The sequence below is a fragment of the Trichechus manatus genome, unplaced genomic scaffold (genome assembly GCF_000243295.1).
Source record: "Trichechus manatus latirostris isolate Lorelei unplaced genomic scaffold, TriManLat1.0 scaffold00015, whole genome shotgun sequence".
Classification (NCBI taxonomy): Eukaryota; Metazoa; Chordata; class Mammalia; order Sirenia; family Trichechidae; genus Trichechus; species Trichechus manatus.
The window spans coordinates 26,041,610-26,059,375 of NW_004443951.1; the positions used below are offsets into that span (position 1 = coordinate 26,041,610).

The 17,766-nt window shown below is 55.0% G+C and overlaps 1 protein-coding gene across 1 annotated transcript in view; it reads left to right on the plus strand.

Annotated features, from left to right (window-relative positions):
* The first annotated feature begins 966 nt into the window (after nucleotides 1-966).
* The window catches only part of COL16A1 (collagen type XVI alpha 1 chain), a 50,908-nt gene continuing 34,108 nt past the window's right edge, over nucleotides 967-17,766 (plus strand). Inside the window, exons 1-28 of the mRNA XM_004372016.1 lie at nucleotides 967-1,039; nucleotides 3,035-3,109; nucleotides 3,217-3,334; nucleotides 4,273-4,396; nucleotides 4,718-4,984; nucleotides 5,821-5,901; nucleotides 6,061-6,186; nucleotides 6,976-7,029; nucleotides 7,306-7,332; nucleotides 7,821-7,856; nucleotides 8,919-8,945; nucleotides 10,087-10,149; nucleotides 10,645-10,686; nucleotides 10,811-10,855; nucleotides 10,952-10,987; nucleotides 11,378-11,440; nucleotides 11,820-11,864; nucleotides 11,949-12,044; nucleotides 12,239-12,277; nucleotides 12,838-12,882; nucleotides 13,047-13,082; nucleotides 13,607-13,717; nucleotides 14,392-14,427; nucleotides 14,505-14,615; nucleotides 14,980-15,024; nucleotides 17,052-17,087; nucleotides 17,232-17,276; nucleotides 17,609-17,740. Of these exons, the coding sequence (XP_004372073.1) occupies nucleotides 967-1,039; nucleotides 3,035-3,109; nucleotides 3,217-3,334; nucleotides 4,273-4,396; nucleotides 4,718-4,984; nucleotides 5,821-5,901; nucleotides 6,061-6,186; nucleotides 6,976-7,029; nucleotides 7,306-7,332; nucleotides 7,821-7,856; nucleotides 8,919-8,945; nucleotides 10,087-10,149; nucleotides 10,645-10,686; nucleotides 10,811-10,855; nucleotides 10,952-10,987; nucleotides 11,378-11,440; nucleotides 11,820-11,864; nucleotides 11,949-12,044; nucleotides 12,239-12,277; nucleotides 12,838-12,882; nucleotides 13,047-13,082; nucleotides 13,607-13,717; nucleotides 14,392-14,427; nucleotides 14,505-14,615; nucleotides 14,980-15,024; nucleotides 17,052-17,087; nucleotides 17,232-17,276; nucleotides 17,609-17,740 (2,034 nt within the window). The remainder of the gene's footprint in view (nucleotides 1,040-3,034; nucleotides 3,110-3,216; nucleotides 3,335-4,272; nucleotides 4,397-4,717; nucleotides 4,985-5,820; nucleotides 5,902-6,060; nucleotides 6,187-6,975; nucleotides 7,030-7,305; nucleotides 7,333-7,820; nucleotides 7,857-8,918; nucleotides 8,946-10,086; nucleotides 10,150-10,644; nucleotides 10,687-10,810; nucleotides 10,856-10,951; nucleotides 10,988-11,377; nucleotides 11,441-11,819; nucleotides 11,865-11,948; nucleotides 12,045-12,238; nucleotides 12,278-12,837; nucleotides 12,883-13,046; nucleotides 13,083-13,606; nucleotides 13,718-14,391; nucleotides 14,428-14,504; nucleotides 14,616-14,979; nucleotides 15,025-17,051; nucleotides 17,088-17,231; nucleotides 17,277-17,608; nucleotides 17,741-17,766) is intronic.

Here is a 17,766-nt window from a genome sequence, read left to right on the forward strand (position 1 = left end):
TGGGGTGGATGTAGGCTGGCCGTATCCATGTGTAAGCTGATGTGTTCATGTATATTGGTGTGCATGCATCTCTGTGTGTTGGAACATGCCCACATGCACACACTGGCATATATGTGTCTGTGTGTATATATGCCTATGTATCTGTGTGTGTCTTATGGACATGTGCATGGCTCTGTGTGTGAGGATCGCATCGAGTTGACTGTCCCAGGGGAGGCCGGATGATGTATGACTCTGTTGGCCGCTTGCTGAGCCCGCATTGATTTATCTGGGCCCATCCATCAGGGTTTAATAAAACTAAAAGACGAGCATCCATCAGCAGGAGAGGCTGGCAATGAGGTCTTGAGCCCTGTGACCTGCTCTCTTGCCCACTGTACCTATGGCAAAGCTTCCCTGGCCCATACACAACCCTGTGATGCCTGCCAAGAGAGTCACCAGGTTGGCATCCCCTGACCTTGTGGGTGCCTGGCAGGGCAGCCTGAGCTGAGCTGGGTGCAGCTGGCCAGGTACCAGGCTGGTATATACCAGTACCATGCACAGGTTGTTAAAGTATTTCCAGACGTCTTGGTAAACAGCCTCTGCCTCAAGGCCCCCTCACTATTCCAACTGCCCTGGCCTTCCAGGACCCTCAAAACCTCTCCACCATCTAGCAATTATCCACTGGCACAGCCACGTGCCGCCTGGACCCTGTGTCAGTGCTCCTGCCAGCAGTCTGCTCTGGCTGGTGTGTGTCTGTGCCATACCAGTGGTTAAATATTTTGAATATCACCTATGCCCAAACCCTAGCCCAAGGGCCGTGGATGGGCCCCTGAGAGGGACTAGACACGTGGCCAGAACTCCTGCCACCCAAAACCCGTGCCCGGGTCCTGTGAGCTGGCCACTTCTTGCCCATGGGTGAGCTCATGAATCCACCTCCCAGCCTCTGTGGTTTTCAGGTGCTGCAGCTGTGGCTGACCCCTCTGGACCAGGATGTGGGCATCTTGGGCTGCCGGCCTGTGGCTGCTCGGTCTCTGGGCCACCTGCAGCCATGGGGCACATACAGGTGAGATGACACAGGAGGGTTAGCGTGCCATAGGCCTGTGACTGGCTCCTTGAGGTCCCAGGGTCCTGTGCACTTATGTGACCCTGCGTTTGGGTCATCTGAGCATTTGTGGGAGAGTCAGGGTGGCCTGGGGTGTTGGAATATGCAAGCCTATGCAAGGGTAAGCTACAGTGTGTGCGTGTTTCTGTCTGTGCGTGTCTGTATGTCTCTGAGTGTCTCTGTGTATGTATCTCAGTGTCTCTCTGTGCATCCGTATGTATCCCTGTGTCTCTGTGTGTGAGAGAACAGCCCCCACCCCACCTTAATACATACACCCAGCCTGTGGACGGAGTGCTAGCAGGACCAGTAGGGTGGGAAGGGGCAGGCAATGAGCTCTCCCTGCAGAAGGAAGTTGCATCCTGAATGAGGCCCAGGCCCCGCCAATCCTTTTTGCAGTGAAAAATCCATCCTCCAGCCCACGGGCTGCTCCTCCTCCGCGTCTGGCCCTAAATTTCAAAAAAAGGACCCGCCCCAGGGCCCAGACTCTGGATGAGAAAGAGGGTGCAGTTTTCCAGGGCCCAAAGCCAGGGGAAGTTGGCTGGGCACTTTTCCCAGTCCTGGTGGGCACCCTTTGGGCAGCTCGGTAGCTCAGCCATCCAGCTGAACAGGAACAGAACTCCTAGAACCCAAATCCAGCTGCAGGAGGCAGGGAAGCCAAGGTGCAGATGAGAGGGAGTGTGCGCCCAGGGTACATGTGACTGCCTGCGTGTGTATACGCATGTGTGTGTGTGTGTGTGTGTGCGCGCGCGTGCGTGCGCGCGTTGCTTTCCTCTCCTTCATCATGTCCCCTGGTGGGGGCTGGGGCAGAGAATTTCAACATCTGTAAGGAATCTGGGCCCATGGCCAAGGGGTGAGTCACCCTTTGCTGCTGCCGATGCTGAAGACAGCGATGGTCTTTCTGGCTAGATCTGGGGGTGGGGGGACTCCAGTGGGGTCACTGGGCCCACGGACCCAGGGTTCTTCCTTCCTCCCAGGCCAGCCAGGGAGTCCAGTGCCCAGCTTCTAGAAGCTGTCTTCATTGTCTTGTCCCAGCTACCCTATCTACATTGATGGGAAGGCCTTTATGGATCTAGCCCCTATTCCTCCTGTTATAGCACCTATCCCCACACTTACATTCAGTCAGCCCCAGAGGGGAGGCAAGTCCCTGATGGCCCCCTGTCCCTTCAGGGCTTTAGAGAGCTGAATTAAACTATCCCCTTCTCCAGGAGTCCTTGAGAGAGCCCCAAGGCCCTGGTGGTTCCTTTGAGTTTGTTGTCCTCTCAGGCCCTCAGTCTCTTCTCACTGCTTTACAAGGTAGCTATCCAGGTGAAAAGTCATTCTGTTGGCTCAGACTTGTGTCTGTCCTGCTTGTCTGCTCTAGATGTGGGAAGTTGAGCCCCACCCACCACTGAGAACACACGTACCAGCTGCACATGGCATTTCTGGTGGCATGGGCATCTATAACTCACACATGTGCAGACATGCCCATGTAACTGTATGTAACACAACCGCACACGAACCTGATGTTTTCTTGCTCTTAAAGTACTCCTCTGCCTGCACCTGGGTGTGTGTCCGTGGAAGGAGCACAGTATGTAACAGCTTCCCGCCCTATCTGAGCTCTAGGGCTGCCCAGAGCTCTGTCATTCTCTCTCTTGCTTGCCTGGCCCCTGACTTGGGTTCTTGGGGGACTGGGGTTCCAGGAGTTCTGGTCCTGCTCTGCTGTAGACTCACCTGGTAGCCTTCGGCCAGACCTCAGTCTGGGGGCCTCAGTATTCTCATCTGTATGATGGGGTTCCTCCTGGCTGCTTCAGTAGCCAGGGTCAGAAAGCAAGTGGTGTAAGCAGCTCCAAGGCGAGGCTTGGCTGAAGGTCCAGAATGGGGACTATAAACTTGCTCTTTCTCAGGTTCCCTAAGAGTCTGGCTATGCAGCTACTTCAACCTGGGCCCACCTGATGCCCCCTGCCAATTCTCTTCCAGGCGAGCAGTGCCCACCTTCACAGCAAGAAGGGCTCAAATTGGAACATAGCAGCGACTTATCATCCAACGTGACAGGTAAGTGCCTGCCTCAAGCCGCTGTCCCCTCTCTGCCCTCTTTCTGGTGTGGCCTGTGCCCCTCCACACTGCCCAGCTGAGCTCTCCATCTGGTGTCTCCTCTGAAGGCTTCAACCTCATCCGCCGACTCAACCTCATGAAGATGTCTGCCATCAAGAAGATCCGCAACCCCAAAGGGCCTCTCGTCCTGAGGCTGGGGGCAGCCCCACTGACCCAGCCCTTGCGGTAAAGACCCCAGCATAACCACTGGGGGTCAATACCAACCTCATCCACACTCCCCAGAAACTTTGGATGTGGGGTCTAAGCTCAGGAGCCCTTCTGTGGGTCATTTTATCCCTCCCACTGTCACACGTCAACCTGCCCTCTACCCCTGGGGCTTGCAGGGTGGGCAGAAAGGGGGTGTTGGCAGACTTGCCCTCCTTCCCTTCCCTATCTCTTGTGAGAACCCCAGGCTCATGGTGGGAACCTGACAAGAGTCATGTGTGCCTGAGTGTGTGCGTGTGTGTGTATGCATTTGTGTGTGTGCCCATATGTGTGAAGTCCAAACTCCCACAAGTCCCTGGGTGGTCTGGCCCCTGCTAAACTCCCCAGCCTCAACTTGCAAAATATTCCCTTTCCTTTCTTGCTGGCCTAGTCATGCTGAACCCTCTCCATTATGTTTCAGCACCTTCCCACCCACAGGAGGAGAGCTCACCTTGCTGTTCCCTCTTCCAGGAAGGCTCACCTTTCCCTCATTTACTCTCTTTACGAGAGTGACCGAAAGAGCACGTGGCTCAGGAAAGATCATTTCCTCCAGGACACTTCCCCCTACATCCCAGGCCCCTGTTACTCTCCCCAGGGCACATGGACCGCTTACCACAATGGTCATGAAGCAGTCATTCTGGGGATTCTTTACTTATGGTCTGTCCCCCTCATCAGACCGAAGGCTTCATGGGGGCTGCACCTTCTCTGTCTTTTACCACTGTGTCCCCAGGGGCCAGACCCATGCCTGGTACACAGTCAGCATTCAACACATGTGTGTAGAATGAAGGCGTGTATGTGTGTGTATCAGCACGTGTGCACCTGCGTGTGTCTCTTGTAGACTCAACAGACCTGAGGACCCAGGTGAGCACCAGTTGGGCCCTCACCTGAGCCTCAGGGCATCCTCTCTGCTCTACCCCTAGGCAAGTATTCCCTCGGGGCCTCCCGGATGAGTTTGCCTTGGTGCTGACACTATTGCTGAAGAGACACACCCACCAGAACACGTGGTATTTGTTTCAAGTGACTGATGGAGTTGGGTACCCACAGGTGAGCCCACTGGGCCCCACCCCCACCCCTCAGACCCTTTGCCTCTTGGGGCATCAGGCAATACCAGTCCAGCCCAACCTCCATCTCAGCTTGTGATTGCTGGAACCTCCCCGCTCCAGCCCGGTGCCTGCCCTCAAGTCCACTCCCAGTAACGGTCCCATTCTTTCAGTATGTACTGCTCTGTGACCCCAGCCACCTTTTTTCCCTGTCTGGGCCTCAGTTTCCCCTCCTGTGAAATGAGTTTGAGGGGCCTTGGCTTTGCTATGCAGTGGCTTAGGGGTTCTGATTCTCTGTCCTACCCCCTTTCCCGATTCCACACAGATTTCCCTAGAAGTCAACAGCCAAGAGCGGAGCCTGGAGCTCCGGGCCCAGGGCCAAGATGGCGACTTTGTGTCCTGCATTTTCCCAGTGCCCCAGCTCTTTGACCTGCGCTGGCACAAGCTGGTGCTGAGCGTGGCTGGACGCGTGGCCTCTGTGCATGTGGACTGCACCTCGGCCTCCTTCCAGCCCCTGGGGCCCCGGTCACCCATGCAGCCTGTGGGCCATGTATTTCTGGGCCTGGATGCTGAACAGGGCAAGCCTGTCTCGGTGAGTACTAGATTGTCCCTGGCCTTGGCGTCCACCTTCTGGCAGTCTGAGTGAGTTCCCTGGAGTCCATTTCTGACCAGAATCCTCTGTGGCTCCCCATTGCTCTCCAGATGCAGCCTAAATGTATTAATCTGGCATTCAAGGCCCTTTGTGATCTGGTCCCTCTAAATGTCTACAGCAGCATCTTCCTTTACAACTCTCCATGCAGCTCTGCCCTGGTCAATCTATCCTGTTCATCTGGCTCATCTAGCACTCTCACACCTTCATGCCTTTGCCTATGTTGTCACCTCCACTGGGGATGTCTTTCTTTGCATTCCTTCATTGCTCAGCTTGAATGGAAGCTCCTCCTTCTCGTTGCCATTGGCCAAAGTGAACAGTTTTCCCTTCTGTCCTTTCCCGCATGTGCAATTTCGTTCTGCCTTTGGTGATAGCTGTATTTTTGTTTCAGCGGAGCTGTCCCACTAAGCCATCTTCTTGTTGGTAGCAGCTGTTGAGTGAGCCCCCAACTCATGATGACCCCGTGTGTTACAGAGTAGAACTCAGCTTGCTCCATAGGGTTTTCCTGACTGTCATCTTTACAGGAGCAGTTAGCTAGGCCTTTCTTCTGCAGAGCTGCTGGGTGGGTTCGAACCACCTACCGTTGGGTTAGCAGCCAGTCACAAACCACTTGCGTTACCCAGGTTCCAAGATAGTTGTATGCTTTATTGTCTCCCAGGCCAGACTGGAAACCCCCTAAGGTCAAACCTGGGGCGGAGTCATCTCTGTGCTTCACTGGGTCCCTGGGCACAGAGCTATTTGATAAAATGAAATGAAACTAACTTGCACGTGCCCCGCAGTTTGACCTTCAGCAGGCGCACATCTACTGTGACCCAGAGCTTGCCCTGGAGGAGGGCTGCTGTGAGATTTCACCAGGAGGGGTGAGTGATCTGACCCCGGCACAGCTGGGGGGCATTGCCCAGGGGCATGGTGTGCTGGAGATGGGGGGCCAAGAAGGGGAAGCCTTGAGATTTTAGCATGAGTGGGTGAGGGGGTGTCTGCCTTCTGTACTGACCCAGCCCCTGTCGCACACTGGGCAGTGCCCTCCAGGGACTTCCAAGGCCCGCCGGGACACCCAGACCAATGAGCTCATCGAGATCAATCCACAGACTGAGGGCAAGGTCTACACCCGCTGCTTCTGCCTGGAGGAGCCACAAAACACCAAGGTGGGTGGGCGGGGCTGGCAGACATGGGCACAGGCAAGCATAAGCGAGACTGCTCTCTTCTGATCTGACTGAGCCCTGCCATCCATGTGGCCAGGGCAGGAAGGGCACTGGGAGCCTTGCCTGTTTGCATACCACCCCTATAGGATTCAGGGAGGCTGGGAGAGCCCACTGGGTGACCCTGTGCCTGCCTGCCTGTTGGCATTGAGAGTTATGCCCACCTACCTTTGCCACCCCAGACCCATCTGGTGAGGGTAGGAACAAGCTTGCACCCAAAAGCAGTTCCTCCAAGACAGGGATACTTGGGGTCAGAGGCCAGGCCACACTGCTTCCCCCAGGGCCTGCTCATTCTCCTGGGCCCAGCCCTGACCAATGCCAGGCTAGTTCTAAGCCCAGCACCATGGCCAGCTGCCCTGCCCATGCCCAGGCTCTGTGAGGGTGGCAAGGAAACCCAGTCCTTCCTTAGCCCCACCCCAGCCTGGGCAGTCTCCCTGCCTACTTGGGCATCATGCCCAGTCTTTGGCTACAGGAACACAAGATCCCATTGATTCATGCCTTGTTTTCTCCGACATCACGTGGAGGGGGGGAAGAGGAAGGGGGGTAAGGAAGAAGAGGGAGGGGGGTCTGTGGGGGAGGCCCCAGGGGCCTGAGCAGGCCCTTGGTGCACTGGGAGGCTCCAGATGTCAGGCTGAGGGAGTTCTCGGGTCCCTGCTTTCTGCCTGGGTGCCCTTTCCAGCACGGGCCCCAGAACATCCCCCTTCTCAAGGGCTCCCCTCTGCTCTGTCTTACCAGGTGGATGCTCAGCTGTTGGGAAGAATCAGTCAGAAGACAGAAAGGGGAACAAAGGTAGAGATGGTAGAAGCAAGAAGGAGCCCTTGCTCTGCCTCCTCTGCCCTCTGTAAGCCCCTTGGATAAGGCACTCTACTCCTACCTTCCTGTACTCCTGGGCAGAGCTTAGGGTATGTAGGCACCAGCTCTGAGAAAGAAGGATGAGTAGGTGCAGGTCAGACAGCACCCTGGCACTATTTAAAGCACACGCCCCTAGTGGTTCTCGGTAAGGGTGTTGGAAGCAGTGTTTGACCCTCTGACTTTCCTGCCTATTCCTGCCCTCCTTCTTCCCAGGCCCATCAGGGGACAGCAGCTGATCAGGTAAGTCCTCATCTGAACTGTCAAAAAGGTCTTGGTTGAGGAGGTGCCAGCATGAACATTTTCGACAAGGCTCTAGGGCACTGGGACCTGAGTATGGGGGGTGGCTGGTTGACTACACAGCTCCCAGTCTTCCTTGGGAGCCTGACACTGGGCCCTGTCTGCCTGCTGTCTCTCTTTGGAGAGGGGGTAGCCCTGGACACCTCTGCTGAGTTGATGGCAAACGGCCACAAGCATCACGGGGAGAGCCCAGGCCTCGGACACAGAACCCTGGCTTATGGGCCTCATCTGGCTTCAGTTTCCTCATCTGAAAAATGGCTCTGGGTCCTGGATTGGTGGGAGTTGGAGGGCAAGGATTCCTGTCTTCATGTTGGCCTGAGACTCTACCCAGAGCACGTGTGATGTTCTGTGGGCTTGGGGGACATGAGGACAGGGAGGGGCTGATCCTTGGGGCTCAGAATTGACCTTCTGGCTTTGATCTTCCCTGTCAGTGCCCACCCTGTGTCCATGGTGCCCAGGAGAGCAACGTGAGTGAATGGAGGGTGTGCAGGGTGGGTGGGGCTTGGGCATCTGGGCAGGCAAGGCTGGGAGTGGGCGTGGTGCAGGTTGGGTGGCAGCTTCCTGGTTGAGGACAAGAGGGTCTTTGTCCACATTCACATCACCCCCCTGCCTGTTCCCTAGAGCTGGGCTTGACCCCCACCTCCAGCCCCGCCAAGTCAAGGGCTGCAGGAAAGGAAGCTTCACGCTCTGTGATCTGGGCCGTGTATTGAGACCCAGGGTGGAGTGGTGGGGGGGGTGGTGGCCAAGCAAGGTCAGGACCTTAATGCTGATCCTAGCTTCCTGCTCCCACAAGGACTCAGGCCTGCTCTGCTTGGAAGGCTTTGTGCATCATCTGGGGGCCTAGAGAGGGGGAAGGGCTGGCTCAGGGTTCCATAGCCCACACTGGCCCCCAAAACCACATGTTTGCTGCAAGCCTGAGCGTACTTCCCTCTTCTCCCTGCTTCAGCTGGCCCTGGCCCAGCCTCCCTCTGGGGGTCCGCAATGAGCAGGGAAGAGGGGCTCGCTGGAAGCCCAGCTGGTACCCAACTGTGCCTCTTCCGTGGGTGGCATGAGTCACTACCTTCCCACAGCCTGACATTCCGAGTCGACACGCCATGTTGGCCCACGCAGGACACACCCCCAGCTCCCCTCCTCTCCAAGCCCCCTGACCATGCCTTCTGATGTCCCCCTCTGCTGCCTGCCCCTCTTCCCATTCAGTCCCTCCAAATCTGGTAAGGGTGATAGTCCCCAGATGTGCAGTGGTTACCAAAACAACTGAATAGCCATTATTTTCCTAGTAACTTAGGGGGCAAAGACAGTCAAATCCAGGCAGGTTAAAGAAGGTAGGTAAGACCCCTCTGCAAGTTTTGTAGCTTTAGGAAATAGAGTCAGTGTGCTGGTTGGCCTTGGAGACAGAACAGGGGCTGGGATTGAGGCTGTTGGTCCTGCCACTATGCTGTGTGACCCTGGCTAAATTGCTTGGCCCCTCTGGGCTCTTGGTTTTCTTCTCCCCTCTTTTAGGTATAATGCTCTCTCCTCTGTCCCCTCAGGTCACCCTTGGTCCCTCTGGCCCCAAGGTGAGTCCCAAGCAGAGAACAGGACACTCCTGCTCTCTTCTATGGCCCTTGGTCTTCCCTGGAGCATGTGACCCTGTGACTATATATTTGCATTATGGTTACCTGAGCCTGTGTATGGCTGTGTATAGGGTGATTATGTATGTGTGTGTATTGGAGAGAGCAGGGGGTTGTGTGTGTAAGACAATGTTAAAAGCTGCCCTTTTCTGAGGCCCTATGGTGACCAGGCTCTGGGTCACATGGGTACATCTATTACCTTCCTGAACCTTCTTTAGCGCCCTCTGGGATGAGTACTGTTTTACTGCAGGGGAAACCAAGGCCCAGCTGTGACAACGTATGTGTGACTGGGTGTGTCAGAGTAGTTGTGTGTGGGTGTGGCTACATGCATCTCTGGACCACTGTTTGCATGAGCGCCTTTGCATGTGTGTGACCCATAGGGCAAAAGGAGGTGAACCCATATTCCTGTGGGCCTGATGGGGTTGCGGGACTTGTGTGTGAGGGGGCAGGCAGCACCCACGTGCAAATGTGAGGCTGAGCTTGTGAGCGTGTCATAAAATGATGGAGCTACCTTCTTCACAAGGGCACTTACTGTGTGCCAGGCTCTGAGTTGAGCTTACATGCGGCGTCACATTTCGTCCTCACCACAATCCCTGGAGCTACATGCTGATGTGATCTGTATTTTACTGATGAGGAAGCTGAGGCTCAGAGAGGGGGTGTGACTTGCCCTAAGTCACATACTAGCAAGTGGTGGAGGCAGGATGTGAATGCAGGCAGGCTGACAGTCATCATGGGTTTCTACCATCCCACGTGTGTCCACGCACATGTGTGCACATGCCCCTGGATGTGTTGGCATGTGAGCTATGTGCTTGGGGATGGATGTAGAAGAGATACCCTCTTTATGAGACTGTATATTTGCCAAATATAGCCATTGGGGGGTGCATGTGTAGGAATGTATATGGAATCCATATGCTACGTGCATGGTGGGGGGTGGGTGGGGGCTGGGCACTGCCTGTGTGTGCACATTTACATGCCCGTGTGTGTTGGGGTGGGTGGAGGAAATGGGACAGAAGTGAGGGCAGGGAGCTTCTTTGAGGCTTCCATATGTCCCCTCTGGTCCTAGCGCCTGTTCTTGTCTCACCCACAGGGAGGGAAAGGTGAACGGGGCCTGCCTGGTCCATCTGGCCCCAAGGGAGAGAAGGGAGCTCGGGTAAGTGCCTCAGCCATGCACACTGCAGGACCCTTCCCAGTAGTGCCTGCGGGTGGAGTAGGACAATGAGCCACCACCCCATCCTCCCAGCTGGAAGCCTGCATCCTGGCCCAAACACAGGATGAGGGCCAGGATCTTTCTAGGGCTTAGTGTGCGGAAACCTCTATTTTCCAGGCACACCTGGGACAGTGGGATTCCTGGGCCTATCCTTAAAGTCCCTGGGTAGTGCAAATGGTTAATGCGCACGCCTGCTAACCGAAAGGCTGGAGGTTTGAGTCCACACAGAGGCGCCTTGGAAGAAAGGCCTGATGATCTACTTCTGAAAAATTAGCCAGTGTAAACCCTATGGAGCACAGTTCTACTCTGACACACATGGACTTGCCATGAGTCAGAGTGACTCAACGGCAACTGGTAGTGATCCTTCTCAAAACACGTCTAGGGTAACTCCCCCAGGAGGCCCCACCCCTTCCCTGATCTCCTGTTCCATCCCCCCAGGGCAATGACTGTGTTCAGATCTCCCCGGATGCCCCACTTCAGGTAAGACCTGGAGGCGACACCTACTTCAGGGCCAGTATGGGGTTGGCCCCTGAGGTGGGGGCTGTGCTCTCAGCAGCCCACGGGTTGGCCCTTGGCCCTTCTCAACACCTGTCTCCCTGCTCAGTGTGCAGAAGGCCCAAAGGGAGAGAAGGGGGAGTCAGGAGCCTTGGTGAGTATAGGGCCAGGGATGGGGCAGGGGCAGCAGAATCCTGACCAAGCCTCACCCTCTTTTCCTCATTCCTTCTGTGCCCCCTCCTCGTCTCAGGGACCCTCGGGACTCCCGGGCTCAACAGGCCAGAAGGTAGTAGGCCTGGATTTGGAGGGGTGGGTACCAGGGAGGTCTGGGGGCCCATATCCATGAGGGGGGATTGTCCAAAATCTTCCTGGGAGACCTGGTTTCTAATTTTCTGAGACTAGAGGATGGGGTCAGTGGGCACAAAGTTGGCTGTATCCCCATCCCTCCCTGTCCTGCTGCCTTGTCCAGATACCCACCCAGATTCAGAAGGAATGCCATAGGCTCCCCGAATGAGTAAACTGACAGGTTTGGAAGTTCTTCCTGTTGTCTACCCTCCCGTGGTGACTGAAGTCATTCAGTCTCAAAGAGACAGAGACCAGGGGTCTAGAAGGCAGCTACCCCGGTCCTTCCAGTCCCTCCCCTCAACCCCAGTCCTTTTGCCTCTTTCTCCCCCAGGGCCAGAAAGGCGAGAAGGGAGACGAAGGCATTAAGGGCACACCGGGGAAGCCAGGCCGAGATGTACGCTGCTGGGGACCTTCCCAATCACAACCCCCAACATGAGAGCTTGGGATCTTGAAATGCTGGAGAACAGCCACGGGAACCCAGCCCCTTCCCCTTGCTCAGACAGGAGAGCTGAGGCTCAGGGAGGGGAAGGGCTGTGCCCAGGAGGCGAAGCAGGGCAGGGGCAGAAAAGACCCTGAACCTAGACCTCTTAGCTCCCAGCCTAGAGCCTCCTGACCTCTAACGCCCTGAGGTTGACACTGGGTAACCTTGGGGTATTGGAGGTGGGATCTGGCTTTGGGGAGGGGCAGTGAGGTGTGTATTTACCTGTCCTGGCAGAGGCTGATGCCTCAGAAATGTGCTAGGCCTTGACTGTTCCTATACCCCTCTCCCACAGGGCCGGCCAGGAGAGATCTGTGTCATTGGGCCCAAAGGGCAGAAGGTGAGTTGGGGTTTCTGTGGGGTGGAGAGTGGATGGAGAGGCTGAGGCAGCAGCTCTCTTATGCCCACCTTATGTCTGTGTCAGGGAGACCCTGGCTTTGTTGGGCCTGAGGGGCTGGCAGGGGAACCCGGGCCCCCTGGCCTCCCTGGACCCCCTGGGATAGGACTGCCTGGGACTCCGGTGAGTATCCCTGTGCCCTACCTGTTGTCCTGTCCTCAGAGACCCCTCTTCTGCCCTGGCCTGTGCGTGAGGGAGATAAGGCTCTGTCCTGGGGGTCCCGGTTGAGGGAAGGGGTTAGGGTAGAAGATCTGGAAACCTTCACTGCAGTGAGAGGCCCCTGGGAAGCTAATACTTGACCCTGTTTCTGCCTTCAGGGGGATCCAGGTGGTCCGCCAGGCCCTAAGGGAGACAAGGTAAGCACAGGCAGGGGCCCAGGCACATGGGGCAGCTGGGCAGTGGGTGTGTCTGGGGAATGGGCCAGGCATTTGCTGATGGGGGTTGGGCTCTTCTCAGCCAGGCCCTTGGTGGTGGCCTTTGCCCTAAACCCAGGACTTGCTGAGGCAGGAACCTTGGCCTGGGGCTTCAGGCATGGGGGCAGGCAAGCCTAACTCTAGTAATGACCAGAATGATCTTAACTGGAGGGCCCAAGCTCATTTTAGAGCCTTGTGACTTGAGCAGAAAGCCCTGGCAATGTCTGTCTGTCTGTCTGCAATGGTTCCTCTGGGGCCACCACTCAACCTGCTACACCAGGGAAGGGTTACACAAAGCCTCATTTTCTCCCTTCCTTTGCAACCAGAAGGGCTTGGCTTAGACATGAGAAGGTGGCAACAGGAAGCGAGCATTTGTTGACCAAACGGACCCAATGGAGATGGGAGATTTGGCAGAGAGGGGTTGGGATGCTGCAGAAGAGGTGAATGGGTTGAGGTCACGTCAGCCAGGAGTGTCTCCCTTTAACCTTTCCTTCTGACTACAGGGCAGCTCTGGAGTGCCAGGAAAGGAAGGTCCTGGTGGGAAACCTGTGAGTGACCCAATCCGTTGGGGGAGGGGGGTCACTGCCCACCATGCCGACGTTGGCTCTGCCAAGGCCTCTGGAGGGAGGAGGGGCTGGGGCATCGAACCCTCTCTTGATGCACCAGGGTCCCTCTGTCCTGGCACTAATGCCCACTGCTGCTTCTTTAACAGGGAAAACCAGGGGTGCCAGGGCTGAAGGGAGAGAAGGTGAGTTGCAGGTCTGGTTGCCCCAGGTTGGGGTGGGAGTTGGAGATCCTCCCTGAAGTGAGATTGAGCATCAGGGGACCTGGGCCTAGGGGAAATGGACCATCCTCAGGGCAGTCCCCTCCCCCACCCTGCTTTGTTCCTGTGGTGAACATGTCTGATTAATAAACAAAGGGCATGGCTGGGAGTTAGATAGCCAGGTTCAAACCCTGGCTCTGCACACACATGATTTATTAATGTGGGCAGGTCGATTAGCCTCTCTCTTAGTCCAAGTTTCTCTATCTGTACAATGGGAGCACAATAATTCCTTTTCACTTGTTGTGAAGATTTAGTTTTGTGATGGAAACATAAATTGAGTGAATGAGTGAGTTGAACAGAAAGTCCCTCCATCAATCTTGCTGTTCACTTTGACGTTGGGGGCAGGGCACTTGTCTACATGTGTCTACAGCTGGCGTGGGCATGGGGCTCCTTCCTTCCCCAGGATATCAACCCCACTCTGTCTACTCATGGCCTCTCCTTCCTGTTAGGGAGACCCCTGTGAAGTGTGTCCATCGCTGCCTGAAGGGTTTCAGAACTTCGTTGGGCTTCTGGGAAAGCCAGGGCCCAAAGGGGAACCAGGTAGTCCTGCACTGGCCAGGGTGAGTGAGTACCCATGGTGACCATCAAGGGACTCTTACAAAAAAAATGGGGGCATGATCATAGAGAGGAGTTGGGTGGAGAGACTGGATACTTCTCTTGACCATAGAGAGACTGTGAGCAGAAGGTCCAAGCTCTTACCTTGGGGAGGGAGAGGGGGCTGAACCATAGAGCCTAGGAATGGGCTAGAGGGCCACCCCACATCTCCATGGCAACCTACCAGGGCTCTTGAGGAAGCTCTAGGATGCCTTTTGGGCAAGCTGGGGTGGAACCAGTTCTTATTGTGAGCAAACCTGTGTCCTCCATCTGGGAGTGGGAATTGGTTTGGGATGGGGGAAAGAAGTGGGCAGGGCTGGGGCAGGAGTCCTGGCCTGGACTCCCCAACTCACTCCCTCACAGACCCTTTCTTTCAGGAGGTCCTGAGAACTGTTGGACAAAAAGGTGATCGGGTATGTACAGGGACTTTCTACTGGGGAGGTTCAACCCTGGCCCCCTTTTCCCATCTGTTACATGGGTTGATGTGCCATATCTCTGGGGTGCTGGCCTTGAACCCCATGGGGACCCCTGGGTGTTTGAAAGGTTGTGATGGGTGACGTTGCTATCCTCATATACAGCCAAGAAGTTTGGGGTGCCCCAGTATACCCAGTCCCAGCCCACAAAACTTTTTTCCCTGCAGGGAGACCCTGGCATCCAAGGCATCAAAGGAGAGAAGGTGAGGGAACACCAGCCCCTTGCTGCTCCCCTCCAACTACCTGGCAACCTTTCTGATCCCTTCTCTTCCATGCCTAGGGGGAGTCCTGCTCATCCTGCAGCTTAGGTGTGGAGGCCCAGCAACTCAGGTCCTCTGCAGAGGCCACAGATATTGTGGGCTCCCCTGTCTTTGGCTTGCCTGGCCTGCCAGTGAGTGACTGCTTCCTCCCAGCCCAGCCCATCCTTGCCATGCTGGTGGCCTCCCTAGCTCTTCAGGCCCTGAGTCTCAGGGCAGGGGCCAGGAGGGAAACCAGGAAGCAGGTGTCCCAGGCCTGCAGGCTGGCCCCTCCCTCCATCCCTGTATTGCCCCTGGCTACTTAGCCCGGAACTTTCTGTTAGAACCTCAAAGTGCCTACTAGTTGCATAAGGGAAGTAACTGTTCCACTACTCACGGGTTATGGGATTTGTAGTTCCGAGCGTGCCTTGCTCTTCCTGTGTGGACGCTGGGACCCATGGAATATTGGAGGGGTGGGAGTGGGGGGAATGCTGTGACTCTGACTAGGTTGTTTTTCAGGGGAAAGTTGGGGCTCCAGGGCCAACAGGGCTAAAAGGAGAGAAGGTGAGACCTGGGTTAGATGTCAGGGATGCCAGGGTTGCTTGACAGGGAGGAGAGGGTGAGGGTGGCTGGTGGCTGGGAAGTAGGGGCAACAGTGAAATAAATGTGTAAATTCACCCCAGTGAGAACTAGAGTTAAGAACTTATTCCTGACAGCTCTCCCATTCTCTAAGAAAATTCCTTAATGTTACATTTTCAGTCAGATGACAATCTAACGCAATTAAGCACATTCAAGACCACCTTATAATAAAATCATATTTAACATTTCTATATCCTGTACATTGTGCTGGGTACTGTTCCAAGTGCTTGTGCATCTGTTAACTTGTATCATCCTCCCAAAACCTTATGGAGTCAGTATGCCATTATTCCCATTTTACAAATGAGAAAACAGAGACCCAGAACGGTCAAATAAATTGCCCAAAGTCACACAGGTGTTTGGGCACAGAGCTGGGATTTGAGCCCAGGAAGTCTGGCTCCAGAGTCTGTAACTAAGTCTGTAATTGGTGGCTGGGCCACACAATTTCAGTGCCTGTGTTAACATTCATATTTATGCTTGAACTGGAGACAAATGACAGCACTGAACTTATAATGCAGTGTTACTCAGATGAGGGCCTTTGTGGGTGTACATTACTAAAGTGTGAGAAACACTGAAATATATGTTCAGACTCAACTCTAACAGGCAAATCACTCTTGTCATGTCTCAAATGGAGCTTTTGCTCTCCCCAACCCCGACTTTTTCTTGGAGTCTTCTCCAGCTCAGTAAATGGCATACCCCAGTTCCTCAAATCCAACACGGGCCGTCACCCTTGACTCCTCCCTTCCCCACATCATCCCCTCCATCCAGCCCATCAGCAAGTCCTGATAGTTCTGCCTACAAACTCTCTCTCCATTCCCTCCTTTTCTTCCATCTCCCCCATCACATCACCTGGTTGTAGGCGGCTGCCTCCCCCCTGGCCTGCCTGCCTCCACTGAAGCTCTTGGACTTTATTTCCCTGTGTAACATCCTTCTGTGACTTGCTTTGTACCAAAGTCCTACTATGCCTAACAAGACCCTGGATGATCTAGCCCCTGCCTACAGTTCCAAACTCATCTTGTACTCTTCTCCCCACTGCTTGCTTTATTTTAGCCATACTGGCCCTCATTCCGTTCTGGAATATGTCAAGACCCCTTAGATTTTGTACTTGTAAATGTTTTTTTCTCTCTAAACCAGTTGCTGTCAAGTCAATTCTGACTCATGGCGATGCCATGTGTGTCAGAATAGAACTGTGCTCCACAGAGTTTTCAATAGCTGATTTTTTGGAAGTAGATTACCAGGCCTTTTTTCCCAGGCACCTCTAGGTGGACTCAAACCACCAACCTTTCGGTTAGCAGCTGAGCACGCTGACTTTCTGCGTCACCCAGTGACTCCTTTTTCCTCTCTACCCTCCCCCTATTCTTTCTTTGGCTGATCTTAGTCTCATCTTCCTGGTAATAATTGTGGTTAACATTCCTCTGATCACCCTCTCTAAAATGGACTCCCTCGCTTACTCCATCTCATCCTCCTTGTTTATTTCCTTCATAACACTCACCACTCTCTAACGTTATTATTTCTGAAGTTATCATTACTTTTAGAGAGATTTTATTGTCCTCCACAAGTATATAAAGTCCACAAGGGGTTTTGGTCCATGTTGTGCACTGTTACATAACCAGCATGTATTCTAGTGCCCGGGGTGTGGGAGGCATCCAATGAACAGCTGTTGGATAAATGAATTAATGATCTTTGTGTGCTGGGTCAGGTATGGGGCTGGGACTAGGATCCTGTGAAGTGAGGCTGAGGTCAGAAACATGGCCTCCAGCCCCTAGGTTCCACAGACTGGAATGGCTGACCTTGTGGAAATCCCTTTCCCTCTCTGGGCCTCAGTTTCTCTAGCCAGGAAAGGAGGCTGTGGTCTAGAGGTCCCAAAGGGCTACTTTGTAGTTCTGGGCTTGGGTTTCCTCTGGCACCTATACCCCCTCCCCACTTTGACGTTATGTTCTCTGCTTTGCTCCCAGGGTACTTCTGGAGACGCAGGGCCAGCTGGCAGTCCAGTGAGTATTCTTTGGATGGCAACAGCTGAGGGGAGAAGGGCAAGGAGGGAGGTGCTGCCCACTGCCGGGGAGCTAGTGGACCTGGGCTGTGCCTCAGCATTGCCTGGAAGATGCTGGGCATCAACATGGCTTCTTCCACTGTAGGGGCTACCAGGGCCAGTGGGACCAGCAGGAACCAAAGGGGAAAAGGTAAGTCTGAGGACATTCTCCACACTGCAGCCAGGGTGAGCTTTCTAAACACACCCTCATTTTGCTGTACTTGCAACCTTCTGAGGCTCCCCACTGCCTCTAGGGCAAAGTCTGACTCTTTGCATGGCATTTATGACTCCAAGATCCCCGAGGACTTGGCCCCTGCCTTCATTCCTCACCTGTTCTCCCCAGTCTCTCCCGAGATACCCCATGCACACCACAGGTGCCGTCAGGACCAGGCTACACTCCCCAGCCCCAGATTCGGAGCCTGGTGCTGGTGCACGGTGTACTGGGGCCTGCGGACCCCCTAACCCCATGTCATTACTTGGCAGGGGGAGCCTTGTGAGCCATGTACAGCCTTGTCCAAGCCTCAGGATGGGGATGGCCATGTGGTGGCCCTGCCTGGCCCACCCGGAAAGAAGGGGGAGCCTGGGCCTCCAGGCCTCAACCTGCCAGGAAAACCGGTGAGTTCTGGGGCTTCTGAAGCCAG